This window comes from Haematobia irritans, chromosome 1 (assembly GCF_050003625.1).
Source record: "Haematobia irritans isolate KBUSLIRL chromosome 1, ASM5000362v1, whole genome shotgun sequence".
NCBI classification, from domain to species: domain Eukaryota; kingdom Metazoa; phylum Arthropoda; class Insecta; order Diptera; family Muscidae; genus Haematobia; species Haematobia irritans.
Window position 1 is genome coordinate 251061191 of NC_134397.1, and position 26712 is coordinate 251087902.

The 26712-nt window shown below is 23.3% G+C and overlaps 1 protein-coding gene across 1 annotated transcript in view; it reads left to right on the plus strand.

Moving 5' to 3' along the window:
* Positions 1–26712, plus strand: part of qless (decaprenyl diphosphate synthase subunit 1 qless) — a 163969-nt gene that overhangs the window by 86238 nt on the left and 51019 nt on the right. The window contains exons 2-3 of the mRNA XM_075289232.1: positions 22127–22318; positions 22644–22783. Of these exons, the coding sequence (XP_075145347.1) occupies positions 22127–22318; positions 22644–22783 (332 nt within the window). The remainder of the gene's footprint in view (positions 1–22126; positions 22319–22643; positions 22784–26712) is intronic.

Sequence of the window (26712 nt, forward strand, 5' to 3'; positions counted from 1 at the left end):
GATTGGTTTAAATGAGAATCTTGCAAAAAATGTCATATCTTTGGATAAAAATACATTTTCTGGTGTCCTTCTTTAATTACATCCCATTTAATGGCATATTTTAAGATTAGCTTAACGCTCATTGAGTACAATGTCCATATCTATCTGCTAATTTATCAAATTGGGTACTTGATGGTGTTACTCTGATTGTAATTTTGCTATTCACAAATTCCAAAGTGGCAAAGCAATTTGATGTAGTCTTTTTTATGAGTCTGTGGTTTTTTTTTCTGGGGATTTTTTTCTACCCTTTGCTCCATACCATTTGGCCATAATTAATATGTATGTGAGCATTTGTGTGTGATTAAAGAAAAATAACTTCATAAAATTTTTGTTTTTTTGTTGTTATTAATGTTATCATTTTAAAGACATGTGCGTGTTGTCACTAAAAACGACAAAAATAGAAAAAAAATTACCCATCATTATTGTAGGTGAAAATCCAAAAATTTTATGGCATTTACACGCGAACAATTTGGTTTACTCTTACAATTATCACAATTAGGTGGTACTTGCTCAAAACTACAATAACTTTACAATAAAGCTTGGCCATTAAACGAAAATAAACAATCATTTAAAATTACTTTGGCCCAAGGTCAAAGACAGTGAGCAGCACACACCCGCTGAAGTTCAAACTCGGAGTTTACGACTTCAAAAAAAAAAAAAAAAAAAAACTCAAAGTTAATTAGAAGAAAATAAGTTAATAGTTCCCTTGGAAGAATATCAAGTGTATGCATGCTTTATGATACCGACTTCAAAGGTCGCAGCCTATGCGTTAATATAAGTCCAAAATTCGTGACACTTGCTTTTTATGAGGGCTTTTGCTATTTGATCTTGCTTGCTTGTTGACAATGAAAATTTAAGTAAAATTATGTCAACGAACGTTTATTTCTAATGTAGTGATAATTTTTGTTATAAATTTGGTAATGGGCGAAGAATTTGTTTAAAAAACAAAATACTGTGGTGAGTAGATAGGAACAGTAGGAATCTTGTTTACCAAAGAATGAGAGCCTAGGGTCCTATATGGAATTTAAAATAATTATGGAGCAAGTATTATGTGTTCAATTTAGATTTTAAATAAATTAACTAATAACAAAAATTATGTTAAACGAAATTCTTAAAATTAAACATAGTTTTTAATTTTAAGAAAAACCAGGTATACCGGTATGAAATGAGCGGTTTTTCCATGTGGCACCCATTTTTCACATTTTTGGATCTTTCCTTTCATAGCTTTTAAACGGTCAGACATTATTTTTTTGTACAACATTTAACATTTGCTGCCATTTGCTTTTGACTCAGAGTGTCATCTCCATTCAAAATCGGCGTCTTCAATCTTTTTTGGTGGTTTTCCACGTTCTTCATTTCTCTCATCCAAATCATTATTTCTGAACCGTGGAAACCATCTTTTTCAGGTTGCTTCTGATAGATCATGATCACCATATGCCTCGACTAGCATTTAATGCAATTCTGCAGCACTTTTCTTCAAATCAAAACAAAAAAGTAATGCCATCCAATAATCATCATTTTCCAAATTCGACATTTTTAACATGATGAAAAATATGAAGTTGTCTGTTCAATGACTTATACCCATATTAATGTATAAATACTAAATATTTTTCACAGATGTCATAGCCAAAAAGAAAAAAAAAAAAATAAGAGCTCGTTCACAACAAATGTTCTCTATCGAAACATTTGTATTTTGACGCTCACTTTATACCGGTGGGAATTTTGTTCTCCAACGAATAGTTATTTAGATAATCCTGAATATATGTAGTGGATTTATAACATTTCACAAAAACTATACTTTACTTAATATATGATGTGGAGTTGATATGACTACTCGATAACTGTCATTGAAAGGGAAGCGAGATTCCTACAGTATCTTCCTACTATATAAACCATATGGAACACTACTACAGCTCGAGACCATCAATTCCTTGTGTACCTTCCTACTGTTTCTTCCTATTTCTGAGACTACAATTTAGAGATTTTTCAAACATTTTTTCCATCGAAATGATCAAAATTAAATGTTTACACTCAAGATGATACTTAAAAAAAAACGAATGTGAATATTTATTTCGGCTAGAACGACCCTGCATAGCCCTCCATTATAAATAGGACTGAATAGTGGTTTAATTAATTTATGCGAATCTGTTTACTCATAAATTGCTATCATACATACTCAGGATGAATATTTTTGTCATTAATCATCATTAGCTGTGGTTCATAAGGAATCGAAATTCCTACTGTACCTTCCTACTATTTAAACCATAATATAATAAGATATTAATTTTATTTTAATATCCAAATATTGGCATGTCTTAATAGATTTATTATTATTATAAAAATATATGATATTGAAAATATTTTTTTTAAAGTAGATAGGTACAGTAGGAATCTCGTTTCCTTATGGAGGACGATCTCCAATCCAAACGGGAATAGTTCATTGTACTCAGAAATATTATAGTCATATTCAATGTAATGAAACTGATCATTAAAATAAATATATGCAGTATAAATTTAAAATGAATCTTCTATTTTTATAACGAGGAAAATATGTTTAAAAACGGCTCAACGGTCCAATAGATTTTTTTTACGAGAAGTCAGGATTTCATTAAAAAGAAAAAATATTTAAAAACAAATTCAAAATAAGGGTTTAACATGGAGATAGAAACAGTAGGGTTATTTTATTTGAATAAACAAATAATAATTTAAAAATTTCAAAATTACGGTCTAATAGATAGGTAGGAACAGTAGGAATCTCGTTTTCCTGCCAGTGATAGTCTTGGTCATTCTTTGTCATTTCGAGTAATTAAATTTATCTTGAGCTATGTTGCCCGGGCTATTGTCCCCAAAATGGGCCGATTTCATCCCCAAAAACCCCAATTTAATTTAAAATTCCCCACAAAACAAAAATCAATAAATTTTTGTCAAGTTTTTTTAAAATGTAAAAAATAGGCTCTACTGTAGAAAATGCGTAATAATTTAAATATTGGAAAATATGCAATTTTTGTTATACAAGTTTGCGAGTTACAATAAGATGAAGAAAAAACCAGACGGGTGCTAAAAATATCATCCATATCAGAATTAAATAATGGTAAAAGAGTCATCGAATTTTTGTCTTCTAAATGCTCAAGAACAAAATGACAGTTCGGCCAATTTAGTTCCAAATAGTGCAGAAATAGAATTGGGTTTTCGATTAAAAGAAGGGCAACAACGCCTTCTACGATACGAACTCTATTCTATATGAATGGGATATATTTTCCAATCAGTGATGTACGCATATGAGTCCTTATCAACCCGCGTCCTTATTAAATAATTTCACAATAGTAAAAACTTTCTTAGGAAACAGAGTTAATTGTAAAGTAGCTCATCTTGAAAATTTATGATGCTCTTTTATAATTAAATTATAATTAAAAATCCTCAAATTCTCCTCCAAATCCCCATGTCCCCCAAATAAAAACTTTCGTCCCTATCCACAAAAAATATCCCTGATTTGGGGAAAATCCCAAATACTGGCAACACTGATTTTGAGTGTAAATCCATATTCTTTATCTCTTAATTATAACAAGTTTATATATATATATATATATATATATATATATATATATATATATATATATATATATATATATATATATATATATATATATATATATATATATATATATATATATATATATATATATATATATATATATATATATATATATATATATATATATATATATATATATATATATATATATATATATATATATATATATATAATTATAGTAGGTGGGTACAGTAGGAATCTGGTATTTGTATGAGAGATGATCGTGATCATCTTGAAAATTTAAGATGCTCTTTTATAATTAAATTATAATTAAAAATCCCCGATTTTGTGGAAATTCTCCTCCAAATACCCATGTCCCCAAATAAAAAAATTTCGTCCCTATCCACAAAAAATATCCCCGATTTGGGGAAAATCCCAAATACTGACAACACTGATCTTGAGTGTAAATCCAATCAGTCAACATTTGGTTATTAATGAAATATTACAAAACACCTATATATAAAATTATAGTAGGTGGGTACAGTAGGAATCTGGTATTTGTATGAGTGATAATCGTGATCATCTGGAAAATTTAAGATGCTCTTTTATAATTAAATTATAATTGATAATCCTCAATCTTGTGGAATTTCTCCTCCAAATGCCAATGTCCCCAAATAAAAAATGTCGTCCCTATCCACAAAAAAAAAAAAAAATAGCCACGACTTGGGGAAAATCCCAAATACTGGCAACACTGATCTTGAATGTAAATCCATTTTCTTTATCTCTTAATTATAACAAGTTTAGTCAACTTTTGGTTATTAACGAAATATTACAAAAAGTATATATAAAATTGTAGTAGGCGGGTACAGTAGGAATCTGGAATTTGTATGAGAGATGATCGTGATCATCTTGAAAATTTATGATGTTCTTTTATAATTATCGACTTCCATAGATTGGTATATAAAGTCCATAAAGCATATCCATGATAGGAGGTTATAGAACACGACCCAGATATATTAAAATGTCACATTTGATGCAAATGAAATTGATCTTGTGATCTTGATTTAATAAGGAAAAGCCAACATTTATTACAAGATCGTACATTACTATCTATATACTGGCTATAGAACATACATAGTTTTACAGTACAGTATGTATTTTTTAATTAAAATCAAATTATTATTAAAATTATTATCAAAAGGACAGTCCAAAAGGTAGGCAGGTGCAGTAGGAATCTCGTTTTCATGACAATGATAGTCTTGATCATTATTTGCCATTTCGTTTAATTAAATTAATCTCGATTGTAAATAGATATAATTAAAATGTTTATCTTTATCGGCTATTTTACTCAGTTTAGTCAATATTTATGATGTTCGCCTTTAATTCTACTTGCTCCTTAAATCCGCCCCAAGATGATAGTAAAAAGACCCCTACCCAGAAATATTAAACTCTAACATTTGATATAATTAAAATCTCGAATACAAATTTATACAAAAAAAAAATTAATATAATTTTCTATTTTTATAAAAGGCAAGTCAGCATTTTATCATATATATTATTTTAATTTTTAAGAGGTTTCCAATGTAGTATCTACAGGAATTTTGTAGTCTTATGAGTGACGGTGTTGTCTATTCTCTAACATAACTCGGTTCCAAAAGTTTCGTCTTTACACTAATGATTTTCCGAGTCAAATAGGCTGAGAATTAAGTAAGGATACATTTTAGACACAATTTTCTTTTAACATAAATTTGTTTTTTGCTTACATGGTTCTAAGAAAGAAATTTTAATTGATTCGTTTTTTTAGATTTTTTCATGTTAACGCTATTTCCAAATTGAGACTCGACTTCAAGTAGAAATTATTCTATTGTTCAAGCAAAAAAAAAAGCACATTTTAAAAACATCTAACCTACAGCCTTAAAGGTAGGTAGTTGGGTACAGTAGGAATCCAGTTCTGTTATGAATGATGGCCTGAGATATATTGTAAATATAAAATAAATGCTTATCATTATCTCCTATGTTTACAAAGTTAAGTCAACATTTATTATTAAAAAATGATTTTAAAATAAGTCTTAATATTTTTTTTGAAAGTAGGTAGGTACAGTAGGAATGGCGGTTCTCTTATGAATGGCGGTTTTGACCATCCGTTCTCTTATGAATGGCGGTTTTGACCATCCTAAGTATATATCACGTTTATTAATAGAAACAATATGTAATTGGTAGATAAATTATTTGCATACGATCCATGATCGGATGTGTATATGATTCCAAATTTATTCCAATTTCGTTTATTTTTAGTAGGGAAATAAAGATTTTATTATTTGAATTAATCCTCAAAATTACAGTTTTAAACGTCGGTAGATACACTAGGATTCATTCACTCAATCCAGCCGAATTAAATGATCACATTGTATTTAAATTCATATCGAATATTAATAAGTAAATTAACAAAACGATGGAAAATTAAAAAAAAAAAATAATAATAAGTGTAGGTGGGTACAGTAGGAATATCGTTTTCCTTTGAGTGACGATCTTGAGCATGATGAAACAAATTTCCTTGAAACAAATTTGTAGATCTTCTTAACTCCTCTGGAAATATATGCTCCTCGTGAAATTTCTTATCTCTTCTGTAGATTTCGAAAACCCAAACCCCCTTATTACCAGTATCAGTATCAACAAATTTTAGGGTTTTTTTTTGGGAAGGTCATTGGTAAACGCTATAGCTTCACATTTCACCAAAAAAATTTCATCTTCAATAATAATTTATGGATGGTACCAATGGTACTAGTCTCCATCGGCATATACAGGCTCATAACAACCTGAAAATCTGCAGCATTTAATGATGACCAAACAATCACTTACTGCAATTTTAGGTCGCACATGTCAGTAATGAAGAAGATGTAGACTGGTACAATAGTTGTTTTCCTTCAGTAGCATATTGGGCATGAATGAAAGAAGTGCATATTTTGCAGGTCAATTTGAAGATTATCATCATCATCATTATGTTTAAGAGAAGATCTGAACTTATGTTAACAGAGAAAATTTCATGTATTTTGGCACGTAGCTAGTGAAAACGAAAACCTGTAAGTACAAGAAACCTGTATCAATTGTCTTGATTTATTTTAATTTAATTTTGGCAACATACAGTATTCCAAAATAGAAATCGGATGGTAATAAATGCTGCGAAACAACTTATTTCCTTTAATCAATTTATGTTGATTTTAATAAATCGGCCAGCACAAGAGAAATGTGTCACAATTTGACACATTTGAAGAAACTCATCGCGCAGAATTTTTGACCACCATAACATCAAACATCTTGATGGAAAAGTCTTCTAATTTTACTCCTTCCAATTTGTTTTTGGTTATCTTTATAAATTTGGTTTGCGCTTTTAGCATGGAAATAACCTTCGCCCGGGATGTGCTCCCTCATTGGTTTCTTTTACCACTTGACGTCGTTAAGTTCATAATTTGACACATTTGAGTAAAGTCGGTTAATTGCAGAGAATCAAACGGCTTGATGGAAAAGTTGGATATCAAGCATCCGGAACGAACTGTATTCTCTGTCCTCTGATTTTACTCCTTCCAATTTGCTTGTGGGTCTTTTTATAAACTCGGTTTGCATTTTTACTAAGGTCAAGGATGGAAATTCTCTAATTACAATCGCACGGGATGTGTTTCTTCATTCTTTACTTTTTGCCACTTGACTTCATTGTAGATTTTCTGTTGGACTCTTCCATTTGAATCGGTACTTTAAGATTTCTAGGTAGGCTGATTACCACTGTTTTAAAAGTCATTCTTCGTCCTTGGCGTTAGCTTCCAGCTATCAAGTGTTGTCACTAATCAGCAAGCGATCTGGGGATAAGACTTCGACTCCATCTCCTCATCCATGTTATAAAATGGTCTAGAATTTAGTGCCGCTTCTTCAGGCATAATAATAGTGCAGACATTTCTTCACTAACGCCAAATATTTTTTGAAGAATATATTTCATTATCTTTACCGCTACCTCTTTTCCGTATTGAAATCATGGTTACCACTCGAGACAAAAATTTTTAAGAAAAGTTTACCAAAAAATACTAAATAGAAAAATCCTATTTCTCAGTGTTTGATCACATTTTTGTGGTTATTAATTTTGTCAAAATTTTATTTCTATAGAAAAATTTTATTTCTATAGAAAATTTTTTCAAAATTTTATTTTTATAGAAAAATTTGTCAAAATTGTATTTCTATAAAAAATTTTTGCAAAATTTTATTTCTATAGAAAATTTTGTCAAAAATTTATTTCTATAGAAAATTTTGTCAAAAATTTATTTCTATAGAAAATTTTGTCAAATTTTTTTATTTTTATAGAAAATGTAGTCAAAATTTTATTTCTTTAAAAAATTTTGTCAAAATTTTATTTCTATAGAAAATTTTGTCAAAATTTTATTTCAACAGAAAATTTTGTCAAAATTTTATTTCAATAGAAAATTTTGTCAAAATTTTATTACTATAGAAAATTTGGTCAACATTTTATTCCTATAGAAAATTTTGTCAACATTTTATTTCTATAAAAAACTTTTGCAAAATTTTATTTCTATAGAAAATTTTGTCAAAATTTTATTTCTATAGAAAATTTTGTTAAGATTGTTTTTTCTACAGAAAATTTTGTCAAAATTTTATTTCTATAGAAAATTTTGTCAAACTTTTATTTCTATAGAAAATCTTGTCAACATTTTATTTCTATAGAAAATTTTGTCAAAAATTTGTTGCTATAAAAAATTTTGGCCAAAATTTTATTTCTATAGAAAATTTTGCCCAAAATTTTATTTCTTTAGAAAATCTTGTCAAAATTTTATTTCTATAGAAAATTTTTAAATATTTTGTTTCTATAGAAAAAAATTTTATGTCTATATTTTATGTTTCTATAGAAAAAAAAATAAAATTATGTCTATAGAAAATTTTGTCAAAATTTTATTTCTTTAAAAAATTTTGTCAAAATTTTATTTTATAGTAAATTTTGTGAAAATTTTATTCTACCGAAAATTTTGTCAAAATTTTATTTTATGGTATGGTATGGTATGGTTGACAACATTTTCTGTCAAAATGTTATTTCTATTGAAAATTTGTAAAAATTTTTATTTCTATAGAAATTTTTGTCAAAATTTTATTTCAATAGAACATTTTTCAAAATTTTATGTCTATAGAAAATTTTGTCAAAATTTTATGTCTATAGAAAATTTTGTCAAAATTATATTTCTATAGAAAATTTTGTCAAAATTTTGTTTCTATCGAAAAATTTGTCCATATTTTATTTCTATAGAAAATTTTTTCTGTAGATTCTTTCACCTTTTCAATAAGATGCTTTGTCACACATTTCTATTAAAATGTACCCCTAATAATCTACTATTTTTAATAGCCAATTATATCTAACCATGGACAAAAATAAATGATTGATCATAATTTGTTGTTGATAATTTCTATATAATTTTCAAAAACAAAAAAAAAATAAAATAAAAAAAAAATTTTGTTAAAATTTTATTTCTATAGAAAATGTTGTCAAAATTTTATTTTTATAGAAAATTTTATCAAAATTTTATTTCTATAGAAAATTTTGTGAAAATTTTATGTCTATAGAAAATTTTGTCAAAATTTTATTTTTATAGAAAATTTTATCAAAATTTTATTTCTATGGAAAATTTTCTCAAAATTTTATTTATATAGAAAATTTTGTCAAAATGTTATTTCTATAGGAAATTTTGTCAAAAGTTTATTTCTATAGAAAATTTTGTCAAAATTTTGTTTCTATAGAAAAATTTGTAAAAATTTTTATTTCTATAGAAAATTTTGTCAAAATTTTATTTCTATAGAAAATTTTGTCAGAATTGTATTTCTATAGAAAATTTTGTAAAATTGTATTTCTATAGAAAATTTTGTCAAGATTGTTTTTTCTACACAAAATTTTGTCAAAATTTTATTTCTACAGAAAATTTTGTCAAAATTTTATTTCTATAGAAAATTTTGTCAAAATTTTATTTCTATTGAAAATTTTGTCAAAATTTTATTTTTATAGAAAATTTTATCAAAATTTATTTCTATAGAAAATTTTGTCAAAATTTTATGTCTATAGAAAATTTTGTCAAAATTTTATGTCTATAGAAAATTTTGTCAAAATTTTATTTCTGTAAAAAATTTTGTCAAAATTTTATTTCTATAGAAAATTTTCTCAAAATTTTATTTCTATAGAAAATTTTGTCCATATTTTATTTCTATAGAAAATTTTGTCCATTTAATATTTCTATAGAAAAATTTGTCAAAATTTTATTTCTATAGAAAATTTTGTCAAAATTTTATTTCTATAAAAAATTTTGTCAAAATTTTATTTCTATAGAAAATTTTGTCAAAATTTTATTCTTTAGTAAATTTTGTCAAAAAATTTTTTTCTGTAGATTCCTTCACCTTTTCAATAAGATGCTTTTTCAAACATTTCTATTAGAATTTACTTCTAAAAATCTATTTTTAATAGCCAATTATATCTAACCATGGACAAAAATAAATGATTGATCATAATTTGTTGTTTATAATTTGTTGTTTATAATTTGTTAAAATTTTATTTCTATAGAAAATTTTGTCAAAATTTTATTTCTATAGAAAATTTTGTCAAAATTTTATTTTTATAAAAAATTTTGTCAAAATTTTATTTTTATAGAAAATTTTGTCAAAATTGTATTCTATAGAAAATTTTTTCAAAATTGTATTTCTATAGACAATTTTGTCAAAATTTTTTTTCTATATAAAATTTTGTCAAAATTTTATTTTTATAGAAAATTTTGTCAAAATGTTATTTCTGTAGAAAATTTTGTAAAAATTTTATTTCTATGGAAAATTTTGTCAAAATGTTATTTCTAGAGGAAATTTTTGCAAAATGTTATTTCTAGAGGAAATTTTTGCAAAATTTTATTTCTGTAGAAAATTTTGTCAAAATTTTATTTCTGTAGAAAATGTTGTAAAAATTTTATTTCTATAGAAAATTTTATCAAAATTTATTTCTATAAAAAATTTTATTTCTATAGAAAATTTTGTCAACATTTTATCTCTAAAGAAAATTTTATTACTATGGAAAATTTTGTCAGAATTGTATTTCTATAGAAAATTTTGTCACAATTTTATTTCTATAGAAAATTTTGTCAAGATTGCTTTTTTCTGCAGAAAATTTTGTCAAAATTTTATTTCTATAGAAAATTTTGTCAAAATTGTATTCTATAGAAAATTTTGTCAAAATTTTATTTCTATAGAAAATTTTGTCAAAATTTTATTTCTATAGAAAATTTTTTCAAAATTTTATTTCTATAGAAAATTTTTTCAAAATTTTATTTCTATAGAAAATTTTGTCAAAATTTTATTTCTATAGAAAATGTTGTCAACATTTTATTTTTATAGAAAATTTTATCAAATTTTATTTCTATAGAAATTTTGTCAAAATTTTATTTCTATAGAAAATTTTGTCAAAATTTTATTTCTATAGAACATTTTGTCAAAATTTTATGTTGTCAAAAGTTTATTTCTGTAGCAAATTTTTTCAAACACACCCCTAGCTACGCCAATGGCAACGTCCGAACTTACACGTATACGTAGGAGGAGTTGGCAAATTTTTTCAAAGACACCCCTAGCTACGCCAGTGGCCGTGGCCGAAATTACACGTAATTTTCCTACGATTCCTTGACCTTTTCAGTTAGATCCTTTTTCACACATTTCTATTAAAATGTACCCCTTAAATATCTACCATTTTTTAATAGCCAATTATATCTAACCATGGACAAAAAAAAAATGATTGCTCATAATTTTTAAGCCAACATGAATGGACCTAAAAATATCATTACATTTTCAAGATAACCTTGTGAGTTGCAATTTTGTTGACATGTCCATGATGGTTGTAGAATTTGTCAATAGAAGTCATAGACCACCAAGTGTTGCGACATTTAGATATACAAATAATTTGCATCCTCTCCTCTAAATAAAGTTTTGGTTGATAATTGTCAAAGCAATGAATAATCACAAGATCATAATGATGATGATGAAATTTAAAACTGTCAACTATAGGACAATAAATAAACCAACCTCATAATTCATTCATTGAATTGAAAGAAGCAAGAGTGGTTGGCACTATTAATTGATTAAATAAAATTTACTTGTAATAACAAACATTAAACGTTACGCTTATTTGATTATACGCACATTTATATTTAATACGAAAATAAATTGAGGATGGTCTGAATGGATGAATGACCGACTAAATATAAATAGAAAATAATTTCATATCGAAATTGAAAATATCATTTTCAGAGAGCTTATGCTTGAATTATGCAACGCAATTTAAAGTGGTATTTGATCTAGTAGAGCTTTTTGATTTGCTTTGGTTTTTAACCCTTCGCTTGTTGTTGGCCAATTGTTAGTATACTTAAAATGCCTTCCATGGCCTTATATCCCATTCACAGCTACGCCGTATTATTGCTTAAGGAGGATCATCAATTTTCCACCTTTCACTATAGTAAAGTGATGACTGTTTTGGACATTATGATCACGTACGAAGTTTGTCTTTTATATTTCGGGATTAGAAACAAGGTTGCCACAGTTGGTATAATTCTTGATGTTTTGGTAGATTTTCCAAAATATTCCTCCACATCTAAGAGGGTTATGTTTCCTCTAGAAATAAAATGTTGACAAAATTTTCTATAGAAATAAAATTTTGACAAAAATTTCTATAGAAATAAAATTTTGACAAAATTTTCTATAGAAGTAAAATTTTCACAAAATTTTCTATACAAATAAAATTTTGACAACATTTTCTATAAAAATAATATTTTGACAAAAATTTCTATAGAAATAAAATTTTGACAAATTTTTTTATAGAAATTAAAGTTTTGACAAAATTTTCTATAGAAATAAAATTTTGACAAAATTTTCTAACGAAATAAAATTTTGACAACATTTTCTGTAGAAATAACATTTTGACCAAATTTTCTATAGAAATAGAATTTTGACAAAATTTTCTATGGAAATAAAATTTTGACAAAATTTTCTTTAGAAATAAAATTTTGACAAAATTGTCTATTGAAATAAAATTTTGAAAAATTTGTTTATACCAATAAAATTTTGTTTGAATTTTCCATAGAAATAAAATGTTGACAACATTTTCTAAAGAAATAAAATTTTAACAAAATTTTCTATAGAAATAAAATTTTGACAAAATTTTCTATAGAAGTAAAATTTTCACCAAATTTTCGATAGAATTAAAATTTTGACAACATTTTCTATAGAAATAATATTTTGACAAAATTTTCTATAGAAGTAAAATTTTCACAAAATTTTCTATAGAAATAAAATTTTGACAACATTTTCTATAAAAATAAAATTTTTACAACATTTTCTACAGAAATAAAATTTTGACAAAATTTTCTATAGAAATAAAATTTTGACAAAATTTTCTACATAAACAATATTTTGACAAAATTTTCTACAGAAATAAAATTTTGAAAAATTTTCTATAGAAATAAAATTTTGACAAAATTTTCTATAAAAACAAAATTTTTACAAAATTTTCTATAGAAATAAAATTTTGACAAAATTTTCTACAGAAACAATATTTTGACAAAATTTTCTACAGAAATAAAATTTTGAAAAATTTTTTTATACCAATAAAATTTTGTTTTAATTTTCCATAGAAATAAAATTTTGACAAAAATTTTCTATAGAAATAAATTTTTGAAAAAATTTTCTATAAAAAGAAAATTTTTACAAAATTTTCTGTAGAAATAAAATTTTGACAGAATTTTCTAAAGAAATACAATTTTGACAAAATTTTCTGTAGAAATAACATTTTGACAAAATTTTCGATAGAAAAAAATTTTGACAAAATTGTCTATAGAAATAAAATTTTCACAAAATTTTCTATAGAAATAAAATTTTGACAAAATTTTCTATAGAAATAAAATTTTGACAACATTGTCTTTAAAAAAAACATTTTTACAACATTTTCTACAGAAATAAAATTTTGACAACATTTTCTATAAAAATAAAATTTTGACAAAATTTTCTATAGAAATAAAATTTAGACAAAATTTTCTATAAAAACAAATTTTTTACAAAATTTTCTATAGAAATAAAAATTTGACAAAATTTTCTACAGAAACAATATTTTGACAAAAGTTTCTACAGAAATAAAATTTTGAAAAATTTTTTTATACCAATAAAATTTTGTTTTAATTTTCCATAGAAATAAAATTTTGACAAAATTTTCTATAAAAACAAAATTTGGACAAATTTTTCTATAGAAATAAAATTTTGACAACATTTTCTACAGAAATAAAATTTTGACAAAATTTTCTATAGAAATAAAATTTTGACAAAATTTTCTATAAAAACAAAATTTGGACAAATTTTTCTATAGAAATAAAATTTTGACAAAATTTTCTACAGAAACAATATTTTGGCAAAATTTTCTACAGAAATAAAATTTTGAAAATTTTCTATAGAAATAAAATTTTGACAAAATTTGCTATAAAAACAAATTTTTTACAAAATTTTCTATAGAAATAAAATTTTGACAAAATTTTCTACAGAAACAATATTTTGACAAAATTTTCTACAGAAATAAAATTTTGAAAAATTTTTTTATACCAATAAAATTTTGTTTTAATTTTCCATAGAAATAAAATTTTGACAAAAATTTTCCATAGAAATAAAATTTTGACAACATTTTCTATGAAATAAAATTTTCACAACATTTTCTATGAAAACAAAATTTTTACAAAATTTTCTATAGAAATAAAATTTTATTTTCTATAGAAATAAAATTTTATTTTCTATAGAAATAAAATTTTATTTTCTATAGAAATAAAATTTTGACATTTTCTATAAAAATAAAATTTTGACAAAATTTTCTATAAAAATAAAATTTTGACAAAATTTTCTATAAAAAAAAAATTTTTGATAAAATTTTCTATAAAAATAAAATGTTGACAAAATTTTCTATAGAAATGAAATTTCCACTAAAATTTTCTATAGAAATAAAATATTGACAAAAATTTTTATAGAATAAATTTTTGACAAAATTTTCTATAGAAATAAAATTTTAAAACTATTTTCTATAGAAATAAAATTTTAACAGAATTTTTACAAAATTCTCTTGAGTGTTCCTGAGTTTTTGAGTTCATTTTCTATAAAAATAAAATTTTGACAACATTTTCTATAAAAATAAAATTTTTACATTTTCTACAGAAATAAAATTTTGACAAAATTTTCTATAGAAATAAAATTTAGACAAAATTTTCTATAGAAATAAAATTTGGACAAAATTTTCTATAGAAATAAAATTTTGACAACATTTTCTATAGAAAAAAAATTTTGACAAAATTTTCTATAGAAATAAAGTATTGACAAAATTTTCTATAGAAATAAAATTTTGACAAAATTTTCTATAAAAACAAAATTTGGACAAATTTTTCTATAGAAATAAAATTTTGACAAAAATTTCTATAGAAATAAAATTGTTACAAACTTTTCTATAGAAATAAAATTTTGAAAAATTTTTTTATACCAATAACATTTTGTTTTAATTTTCCATGGAAATAAAATTTTGACAAAATTTTCTATAGAAATAAAATTTTGACAAAATTTTCTATGAAATAAAATTTTCACAACATTTTCTATGAAAACAAAATTTTTACAAAATTTTCTATAGAAATAAAATTTTATTTTCTATAGAAATAAAATTTTGACATTTTCTATAAAAATAAAATTTTGACAAAATTTTCTATAAAAATAAAATTTTGACAAAATTTTCTATAAGAAATAAAATTTTGACAAAATTTTCTATAAAAATAAAATGTTGACAAAATTTTCTATAGAAATAAAATTTTTACAAAATTTTCTATAGAAATAAAATTTTGACAAATTTCCTCTAGAAATAAAATTTTGACAAAAATTTCTATAGAAATGAAATTTCCACTAAAATTTTCTATAGAAATAAAATGTTGGCAAAAATTTTTATAGAATAAATTTTTGACAAAATTTTCTATAGAAATAAAATTTTAAAACCATTTGCTATAGAAATAAAATTTTAACAGAATTTTTACAAAATTCTCTTGAGTGTTCTTGAGTGAATCCACGTCGAAAGTTGTAAAAAATCCCACGAAAATATTCAAGATTAATTCGATTTTTTTAATCTTTCAAGTTGCTTTAAACAACACACTTATCATATAAGTCAAATCTCGAAACATAAAATGCAACCCTCGTACTATGCTCATATTTTGCTTTACTCTGTCCGTTTATGTTCAATATTTGGTATTTTTTTGATGGTGCCTTGGCATTTTGAGTAGCATTCCAAATTGTTGACTTATCTCATTCGCAACGGCACCACTCATGCACATACGGTTGCTATCATAACACTAATCATAATAACAATAATGTATTTATGTGCGCCACATAATGCAAATAAATTGCACATCATGATATAATATTTATATTTACAATTAAAATAAAATAATTAAGCCAAAAAAAAAAAAAAATAATAATAGATTAGATGATATTGAAAGGCATTGGTGTAATGTGATTATGAAAAAGCAAATTTTGATTGTATAGCCTTTTTGTTCAAGGAGAGTGCCTTGATATTATTATGGAGAATGTTAATATAAGTCTCTATATAAGAGTGGGAAAATAGTGAGCGAAGCGAAGAGATGAGACCTATTTCTTTCAAGGAGAGAAATGACATATGTATAAGGGAGAGAGATTATGAAGCGTCACAAGTCATCTCCAAAAACCTAATTTTCGAAGCCTAGCCTGCACTCAATTATAATAGGGGTCAAAACTTTAATCAACACTTCTATAATTTCACAATTTATTGCATATAAATATATGTTCCAGTTATCACTTTGTTAACACCATCTAATTCTGACACAAGCAATTATCGGTGTTAGCTTGATACGTAACTCAAAGCCCCACTACCTGTAAAGCGTGTTTCAAAAAACAGTCATCATTCGTTAACTAAAATGTTGACAAACTAAAAGAATGGCAGAATAGAGGAAGGTAAATGAATAATTGAATTGTCTTCATTTGTGGCAAGTGCTGCCCCTAATGTTTCTTTGATGTAGCACGAGACTCCAATGGTACTGATGAAAACACACACACATATATCTATGGTCTGGTGTAATTGCAGAAAATAAAGACTTGTTACATGGCATTTGAACGCGAAAATATTATTTCCAATCCCCCGCCATTTAATGTTATTCACAGTGCTTGTTGGTTATACACCAACAAAAATTGTGCCTTAACAAAAAAAAAATGAAATTTTGCCTTAAGAGAAAATTTCATAGAAATTTTGTCTTTAGAGAAACTTTCATAGAAATTTTTCTTTTTAGAAATTTTTATAGAAATTTTGCCTTTAGAGAAAATTTCATAAAAATTTTGCCTTTACAGAAAATTTTATAGAAATTTTGTCTTTAGAGAAAATTTCATAGAAATTTTGCCTTTAAAGAAAATTTCATAGATATTTTGTCTTTAGTTCATTGAAATTTTGTCGTTAGAGGAAATTTTATCGAAATTTTGGTATTATAGAAAATTTCATAGAAATTGTGTTTTCAATGAAAATTTTATAGACATTTTGTCTTTAGAGAAAATTTCATAAAAAATTTTGTCTTTAGAGAAAATTTCATAGAAATTTTGTTTTAGAGAAAATTTTATAGAAATTTTGTCTTTAGAGAAAATTTCATAGAAATTAAGTTTTTACAGGAAATTTCATAGAAATTTTGTTTTCAACCAAATTTTCTAGAAATTTTGTTCACAAAAATGTAAATAATTCTATATTGATTTTGTCTATAGAGAAAATTTCATAAAAATTTTCTTTAATGAATATTTCATAGAAATTTTATCTTTAGAGAAAATTTCATTGAAATTTTGTCGTTAGAGGACATTTTATAGAAATTTTTGTATTATAGAAAATTTCATAGAAATTGTGTTTTCAATGAAAATTTTATAGACATTTTGTCTTTAGAGAAAATTGCATAGAAATGTTGAACAATTTCAAAGGAATTTTGTCTTTGGAGAAGATTTCATAGAAATTTTGTCTTTGGAGAAAATTTCATAGATATTTTGTTTTTAGAGAAAATTTTATAGAAATTTTGTTGTTAGAGGAAATTTCATAGAAATTTTGGTATTATAGAAAATTTCATAGAAATTTTGTTTTCAATGAAAATTTTATAGACATTTTGTCTTTAGAGAAAATTGCATAGAAATGTTGAACAATTTCAAAGGAATTTTGCCTTTAGAGAAAATTTCATAGAAATTTTGTTTAAGAGAAAATTTCATAGAAATTTTGTCTTTAGAGAAAATTTCATAGAAATTTTGTCTTTAGAGAAAATTTCATAGAAATTTTGTTTTTGGAGAAAATTTTATAGAAATTTTGTCTTTAGAGAAAAATTCATAGAAATTTTGTTTTCAATGAAAATTTTATAGATATTTTGTCTTTAGAGAAAATTTCATAGAAAATTTGTTTTTGGAGAAAATTTCATAGAAATTTTGTTTTTGGAGAAAATTTTATAGAAATTTTGGCTTAGAGAAAATTTCATAGAAATTTTGTCTTTAGAGAAAATTTCATAGAAATTTTGTTTTTGGAGAAATTTATAGAAATTTTGGTTTTAAAGAAAATTTTCTAGAAATTTAGTCTGTAGAGAAAATTTCATAGAAATTTTGTTTTCAATGAAAATTTGAAAGAAATTTTGTTTTTAGACAAAATTTAATAGAAATTTTGTTTTTAATGCAAATTTCATAGAAATTTTGTCTTTAGAGAAAATTTCATAGACATTTTGTTTTCAATGCAAATTTCATAGAAATTTAGTCTTTACAGAAAATTTCATAGAAATTTTGTCTTTACAGAAAATTTCATAGTAATTTTGTCTTTAGAGAAAATTTCATAGAAATTTTGTCTTTAGAGAAAATTTCATAGAAATTTTGTTTTCAATGAAAATTTTATAGACATTTTGTCTTTAGAGAAAATTTCATAGAAAATTTGTTTTTGGAGAAAATTTCATAGAAATTTTGTTTTTGGAGAAAATTTTATAGAAATTTTGGCTTAGAGAAAATTTCATAGAAATTTTGTCTTTAGAGAAAATTTCATAGAAATTTTGTTTTTGGAGAAATTTATAGAAATTTTGGTTTTAAAGAAAATTTTATAGAAATTTAGTCTGTAGAGAAAATTTCATAGAAATTTTGTTTTCAATGAAAATTTGAAAGAAATTTTGTTTTTAGACAAAATTTAATAGAAATTTTGTTTTTAATGCAAATTTCATAGAAATTTTGTCTTTAGAGAAAATTTCATAGACATTTTGTTTTCAATGCAAATTTCATAGAAATTTAGTCTTTACAGAAAATTTCATAGAAATTTTGTCTTTACAGAAAATTTCATAGTAATTTTGTCTTTAGAGAAAATTTCATAGAAATTTTGTCTTTAGAGAAAATTTCATAGAAATTTTGTTTTTGGAGTAAATTTTATAAAAATTTTAGTTTGGAGAAAATTTCATAGAAATGTTGTCTTTAGAGACAATTTCACAGAAATTTTGTTTTCAAAGAAAATTTTAAAGAAATTTTGTTTTTAGACAAAATTTAATAGAAATTTTATTTTTGGAGAAAATTTTATAGAAATTTTATCTTTAGAGAAAAATTCATAGAAATTTAGTCTGTAGAGAAAATTTCATAGAAATTTTGTCTTTAGAGAAAATTTCATAGAAATATTGTTTTTTGGAGTAAATTTTATAGAAATTTTATTTTTGAAGAAAATTTTATAGAAATTTTGTCTTTAGAGAAAAATTCATAGAAATTTAGTCTGTAAAAAATTTCATAGAAATTTTGCCTTTAAAGAAAATTTCATAGAAATTTTGTTTTCAAAGAAAATTTAGTCTGTAGAGAAAATTTCATAGAAATTTTGTCTTTAGAGAAAATTTCATAGAAATATTGTTTTTTGGAGTAAATTTTATAGAAATTTTATTTTTGGAGAAAATTTTATAGAAATTTTATCTTTAGAGAAAATTTCATAGAAATTTTATTTTTGGAGTAAATTTTATAGAAATTTTATTTTTTGGGAAAATTTTATAGAAATTTTGTCTTTAGAGAAAAATTCATCGAAATTTAGTCTGTAGAGAAAATTTCATAGAAATTTTGTCTTTAGAGAAAATTTCATAGAAATTTTGTCTTTAGAGAAAATTTCATAGAAATTTTGTCTATAGAGAAAATTTTATAGAAATTTTGTTTTCAATGAAAATTTTAAAGAAATTTTGTTTTTAGACATAATTTATTAGAAATTTTGTCTTTAGAGAAAATTTCATAGAAATTTTGTCTTTAGAGAAAATTTCATAGACCATTTTTCTGTAGAGAAAATTTCATAGAAATTTTGTCTTTAGAGAATATTTCATAGAAATTTTGTCTTTAGAGAAAATTTCATTGAAAGTTTGTCTTTAGAGAAAATTTCATAGAAATTTTATTTTTGGAGTAAATTTAATAGACATTTTATTGTTGGAGAACATTTTATAGAAATTTTGTCGTTAAAGAAAAATTCATCGAAATTTAGTCTGTAGAGAAAATTTCATAGAAATTTTGTCTTTAGAGAAAATTTCACAGAAATTTTGTTTTCAAAGAAAATTTTAAAGAAATTTTGTTTTTAGACAAAATTTAATAGAAATTTTATTTTTGGAGAAAATTTTATAGAAATTTTATCTTTAGAGAAAAATTCATAGAAATTTAGTCTGTAGAGAAAATTTCATAGAAATTTTGTCTTTAGAGAAAATTTCATAGAAATATTGTTTTTTGGAGTAAATTTTATAGAAATTTTATTTTTGAAGAAAATTTTATAGAAATTTTGTCTTTAGAGAAAAATTCATAGAAATTTAGTCTGTAAAAAATTTCATAGAAATTTTGCCTTTAAAGAAAATTTCATAGAAATTTTGTTTTCAAAGAAAATTTAGTCTGTAGAGAAAATTTCATAGAAATTTTGTCTTTAGAGAAAATTTCATAGAAATATTGTTTTTTGGAGTAAATTTTATAGAAATTTTATTTTTGGAGAAAATTTTATAGAAATTTTGACGTTAGAGGAAATTTCATAGAAATTTAGTTTTTAGAGGAAATTTAATAGAATTTTTGTTAACAGAAATGTAAATAATTTTATATTGAGTTTGTCTATAGAGAAAATTTCAAAGAAATTTTATTTAATGACAATTTCATAGAAATTTTGTCTTTAGAGAAAATTTCATTGAAATTTTGTCGTTAGAGGAAATTTTATAGAAATTTTGTCGTTAGAGGATACACACAAAATTTTTTTTCTCATTCAATCACGAAATTAATTGAACCAATTAATTTAATTTTTTAATTGAAATGTCTTCAATCACAGAAATGATAGTATCAATTAAAAAATTAATTGAATGCCAATTAAAAAAATAATTGATCCAATGATTCAATAAAATTTTTAATTGAATATCTTTTCAAACTCAATTAAAATTTTAATTGGAAAATTTTTCGTGAAATTTTTTTCTGTGTATTTTATAGAAATTTTGGTATTATAGAAAATTTCATAGAAATTTTGTTTTCAATGAAAATTTTATAGACATTTTGTCTTTAGAGAAAATTACATAGAAATGTTGAAAATTTTCAAAGGAATTTTGTCTTTGGAGAAAATTTCATAGAAATTTTGTCTTTAGAGAAAATTTCATAAAAATTTTGTCTTTAGAGAAAATTTCATAGAAATTTTGTTTTTGGAGAAAATTTTATAGAAATTTTGTCTTTAGAGAAAATGTCGAAGAAATTTTGTCTTTAGAGAAAAATTCATAGAAATTTTGTCTTTAGAGAAAATTTTATAGAAATTTTGTCTCTAGAGAAAATTTTATAGAATTTTGTCTTTAAAGACATTTTGTCTTTAGAGTAAATTTCATAGAAATTTCGTCTTTAGAAAAAATTTTATAGAAATTTTGTGCTTAAAATAAATTTCATAAAATATTTTTAAAGTAAATTTCATAAAAATTTCGTCTTTACAGGGAATTTCATATTTATTTTATTTATTTATTACAATTCTAAAAACTATAATAAAAAAAATTTCATAGAAGACATTTTGTCGTTAGAGAAAATTTCATCGTAATTTTGTCCGTAGAGACAATTTTATAAACATTTTGCCTTTGTAGAAAATTTTCATAAAATATAATTATTTTTTTTTAATATATTTTTCTGAGTGTATTTACAACACAGAATGTCTGTGCTCATGATTTGGTAATTAGTTTTAAAAAACGATTACTTCACATATTTTTGCGTTTTTAAGTTTTGCGGAACCACATAAAGAATTTTGCAAAAAAAATATTATTATTTGTGTGTTTATTTTTTGGTAACCAAAAAATAGAGACGTTTACTTTGTAAGCGTGAAAATGTTGGTTATTAAATCTTAATTAAAGATTATATATTATTAGTTGCTAAATTATTGTTGTTGTTGTTGCAGTCCTTAGGTGATTTATGTTAATGGTGATTTTTTTTTATGATTGGTTTTCGTTTCAGTTGAACCCCGACAAATCTGCCACACATCACTCGAAAACAACGAAAAGCTCAAATGCCAAATCGACAGTGAATTGTTGCCGTTACAACTCCGTCCACACCCAACAACCAGCCGGCCCTGTGCGTGAAATCCAAATTGATCCCTATGTCATTGTGGACGATGATCTAAAGTATTTTTACGAAGATATAAGAGAGGTAAGTGATCGGAGTAATTAGGGAATATTGTTGATAATTTGAAATTAATGGGGTGCTAGAGGAAAAAGTAAAGGATGGACCTTAATATACATTATCTATATGGATTTCAAGTATATGGATTTTATATTTTTGTTTGTATTAATTGCATTGAGAACTAGTAGCGTCTATATGTAAAAGGTATTCTACGTTAATGCTTTACATTAATGGTTTATCATTTTAACTTAACCTAACCTCCATCCTCTAGAGTTCATAGAAATTTCTATAAAAAATTTTATTCTATATTTTTAGACGCATTCGTATATATTTTGTCTTTTTTCAATTTCAGGCACTACGACAAGGGACATCACAAGGTGAACTCAACACAATAGCCAGCTATTATATTGATGGTCAGGGCAAAGCTTTGAGGCCTATGGTGACAATGTTGATGTCAAAAGCCTTAAATTACCACTTGAACAAAGAATCAATGTATGTATCCAAACTTTTTATTAAAACATTCTCTTCACGATAAAACTCCTATGAAATTTCTATAAAATTTTCCCAAATACAAAATTTCTATGAAATTTTCTTTAAAGGCAAAAATTCTATGAAATTTTCTCTAAAGAAAAAATTTCTATGAAATTTTCTCTGAAGAAAGAACAGAAAAGAACAAAAGAAAGACAAAATTTCTATAAAAGTTTCTCTAAAGACAAAATGTTTATGAAATTTTCTCTAAAGACAAAATTTTTAAAAAATTTTCTCTAAAGACAAAATCTTTATGAATTTTTTTCTGAAGACAAAATTTCTATGATTTTTGTTTTTTAGACAACATTTCTATGAAATTTTTAATAAAGGCAAAATTTCTATGAAATTTCCTTTAAAGACAAAATTTCTATGAAATTTCTTCTAAAAACAACATTTTTTTAACGAAATTTTTGTGAAGTTTTCCCTATGGATAAAATTTCTATGACGTTTTCTTTAAAGACAAAAATTCTATCTTCTCTAAAGACAAAATTTCTATGAGCAAACATTCTATTAAATTTTCTTAAGAACAAAATTTCTATGAAACTTTCTCTAATGACAAAATTTCTATAAAACTTTCTCTAATGACAAAAATTTTATAAAATTTTCTCTACAAACAAAATTGCTATGAAATTTTCTCTCACGACAAACTTTCTATGAAATTTTCTGTAACGACAAAATTTATAAAAATTTTCTTTAAAACCAAAATTTCTATGAATTTCTGTAAAGAAAAAAATCTATGAATTTTACTCTAAAGGCAACATTTCTATGAAATTTTCTTTAAAGGCAAAAATTCTATGAAATTTTTTCTACAGACAAAATTTCTATGAAATTTTCTCTACAGACAAAATTTCTATGAACGTTTCTTTAAAGACAAAATTTCTATGAAATTTTCTCTAAAGACAAAATATCTATGAAATTTTCTTTAAAGACAAAATTTGTATGAAATTTCCAACAACAAAATTTCTATGAAATTTTCTCCAAATACCAAATTTCCATGAAATTTTCTCTAAAGACAACATTTTTATGAAATTTTCTCTAAAGACAAAATTTATATAAAATTTTTTCTAAGGACAACATTTTTATGAAATTTTCTCTAAAGACAAAAATTTTATAAAATTTTCTCTGTAGATAAAATTTCTATGAAATTTCCTTTAAAAACAAAATTTGTATGAAATTTTCGGTAAAGACAAAATTTCTATGAAATTTTCTCTAAAACCAAATTTCTATGAAATTTTCTCTAAAGACAAAATTTTTATGAATTTTTTCTAAAGACAAAATTTCTATGATTTTTGTTTTATAGACAGAATTTCTATGAACTTTTCAATAAAGGCAAAATTTCTATGAAATTTCCTTTAAAGACAAAATTTCTATGAAATATCTTCTAAAAACCAAATTTTTTTAAGACAAAATTTCTGTGATGTTTTCCCTATGGATAAAATTTCTGTGACATTTTCTTTAAAGACATAAATTCTGCCTTCTCTAAAGACAACATTTCTATGAAATTTTCTCTAAAGAAAAAAATCTATGAATTTTACTCTAAAGGCAACATTTCTCTAAAATTTTCTCTAAAGAAAAACATTCTATGAAATTTTCTTTAAAGTCAAAAATTTTATGAAATTTTCTCTACAAACAAGATTTTTATGTAAGTTTCTTTAAAGACATAATTTTTATGAAATTTTCTCTAAAGACAAAATATCTATTAAATTTTCTTAAAAGACAAAATTTTTATGATTTTTTTTGTAGTACAAACATTCTATGAAATTTTCTCTAAAGACAAAATTTCTATAAATTTTCTCTAATGACAAAATTTCTCTAAAATTTTCTCTAAAGTCAAAATTTCTATGAAATTTTCTCTTAAAAACAAAATTTCTGGAATTTTCTCTAAGACAAAATTTCTATGAAATTTTCTCTAAAGTCAAAATTTCTATTTGTCCCAAGACAAAATTTCTATGCAATTTTCATAGAAAACAAAATTTCTGAAATTTTCTCTTAAAAACAAAATTTCTATCAAATTTTCTCTAAAGACAAAATTTCTATGAAATTTTCTCTAATGACAAATTTCTATGAAATTTTCTTTAAAGACAAAATTTGTATGAAATTTCCAACAACAAAATTTCTATGAAATTTTCTCCAAATACCAAATTTCCATGAAATTTTCTCTAAAGACAACATTTTTATGAAATTTTCTCTAAAGACAAAATTTATATAAAATTTTTTCTAAGGACAAAATTTTTATGAAATTTTCTCTAAAGACAAAATTTTTATAAAATTTTCTCTGTAGATAAAATTTCTATGAAATTTCCTTTAAAAACAAAATTTGTATGAAATTTTCGGTAAAGACAAAATTTCTACGAAATTTTCTCTAAAGACAAAATTTTTATAAAATTTTCTCTGTAGATAAAATTTCTATGAAATTTCCTTTAAAAACAAAATTTGTATGAAATTTTCGGTAAAGACAAAATTTCTATGAAATTTTCTCTAAAACCAAATTTCTATGAAATTTTCTCTAAAGACAAAATTTTTATGAATTTTTTCTAAAGACAAAATTTCTATGATTTTTGTTTTATAGACAGAATTTCTATGAAATTTCCTTTAAAGACAAAATTTCTATGAAATATCTTCTAAAAACTAAATTTTTTTAAGACAAAATTTCTGTGATGTTTTCCCTATGGATAAAATTTCTGTGACATTTTCTTTAAAGACATAAATTCTGCCTTCTCTAAAGACAACATTTCTATGAAATTTTCTCTAAAGAAAAAAATCTATGAATTTTACTCTAAAGGCAACATTTCTCTAAAATTTTCTCTAAAGAAAAACATTCTATGAAATTTTCTTTAAAGTCAAAAATTTTATGAAATTTTCTCTACAAACAAGATTTTTATGTAAGTTTCTTTAAAGACATAATTTTTATGAAATTTTCTCTAAAGACAAAATATCTATTAAATTTTCTTAAAAGACAAAATTTTTATGATTTTTTTTGTAGTACAAACATTCTATGAAATTTTCTCTAAAGACAAAATTTCTATAAATTTTCTCTAATGACAAAATTTCTCTAAAATTTTCTCTAAAGTCAAAATTTCTATGAAATTTTCTCTAAAGTCAAAATTTCTATGAAATTTTCTCTTAAAAACAAAATCTCTGGAATTTTCTCTAAGACAAAATTTCTATGAAATTTTCTCTAAAGTCAAAATTTCTATTTGTCCAAAGACAAAATTTCTATGCAATTTTCATAGAAAACAAAATTTCTGAAATTTTCTCTTAAAAACAAAATTTCTATAAAATTTTCTCTAAAGACAAAATTTCTATGAAATTTTCTCTAATGACAAATTTCTATGAAATTTTCTCTAAAGACAACATTTCTAAGAAATTTTCTCTAAAACAACATTTCTATGAAATTTTCTCAAATGACAAAATTTCTATGAAATTTTTGTCAAAAAACATAATTTCTACTATGTTTTCTCAAAAGACGAAATTTCTACTAAATTTCCTCAAAAGACAAAATTTCTATGAAATTTTCTCTAAAAAAAAATCTATGAATTTTACTCTAAAGGCAACATTTCTATAAAATTTTCTCTAAGGAAAAAAGTCTACTCAATTTCCCCAAAAGTCAAAAATTCTATGAAATTTTCTCTAAAAACAAAATTTTTATGAAAGTTTCTTTAAGAACACAATTTTTATAAAATTTTCTCTAAAGACAAAATATCTATGAAATTTTCTCTTAAGACAAAATTTCTATGAAATTTTCTCTAAAGACAAAATTTCTATGCAATTTGCATTGAAAACAAAATATCTATTAAATTTTGTGAAAAGACAAAATTTCTATGAAATTTTCTCTAAAGACAAAATTTCTATGAAATTTTCTAAAATTTCTATGAAATTTTCTCTAAAGTAAA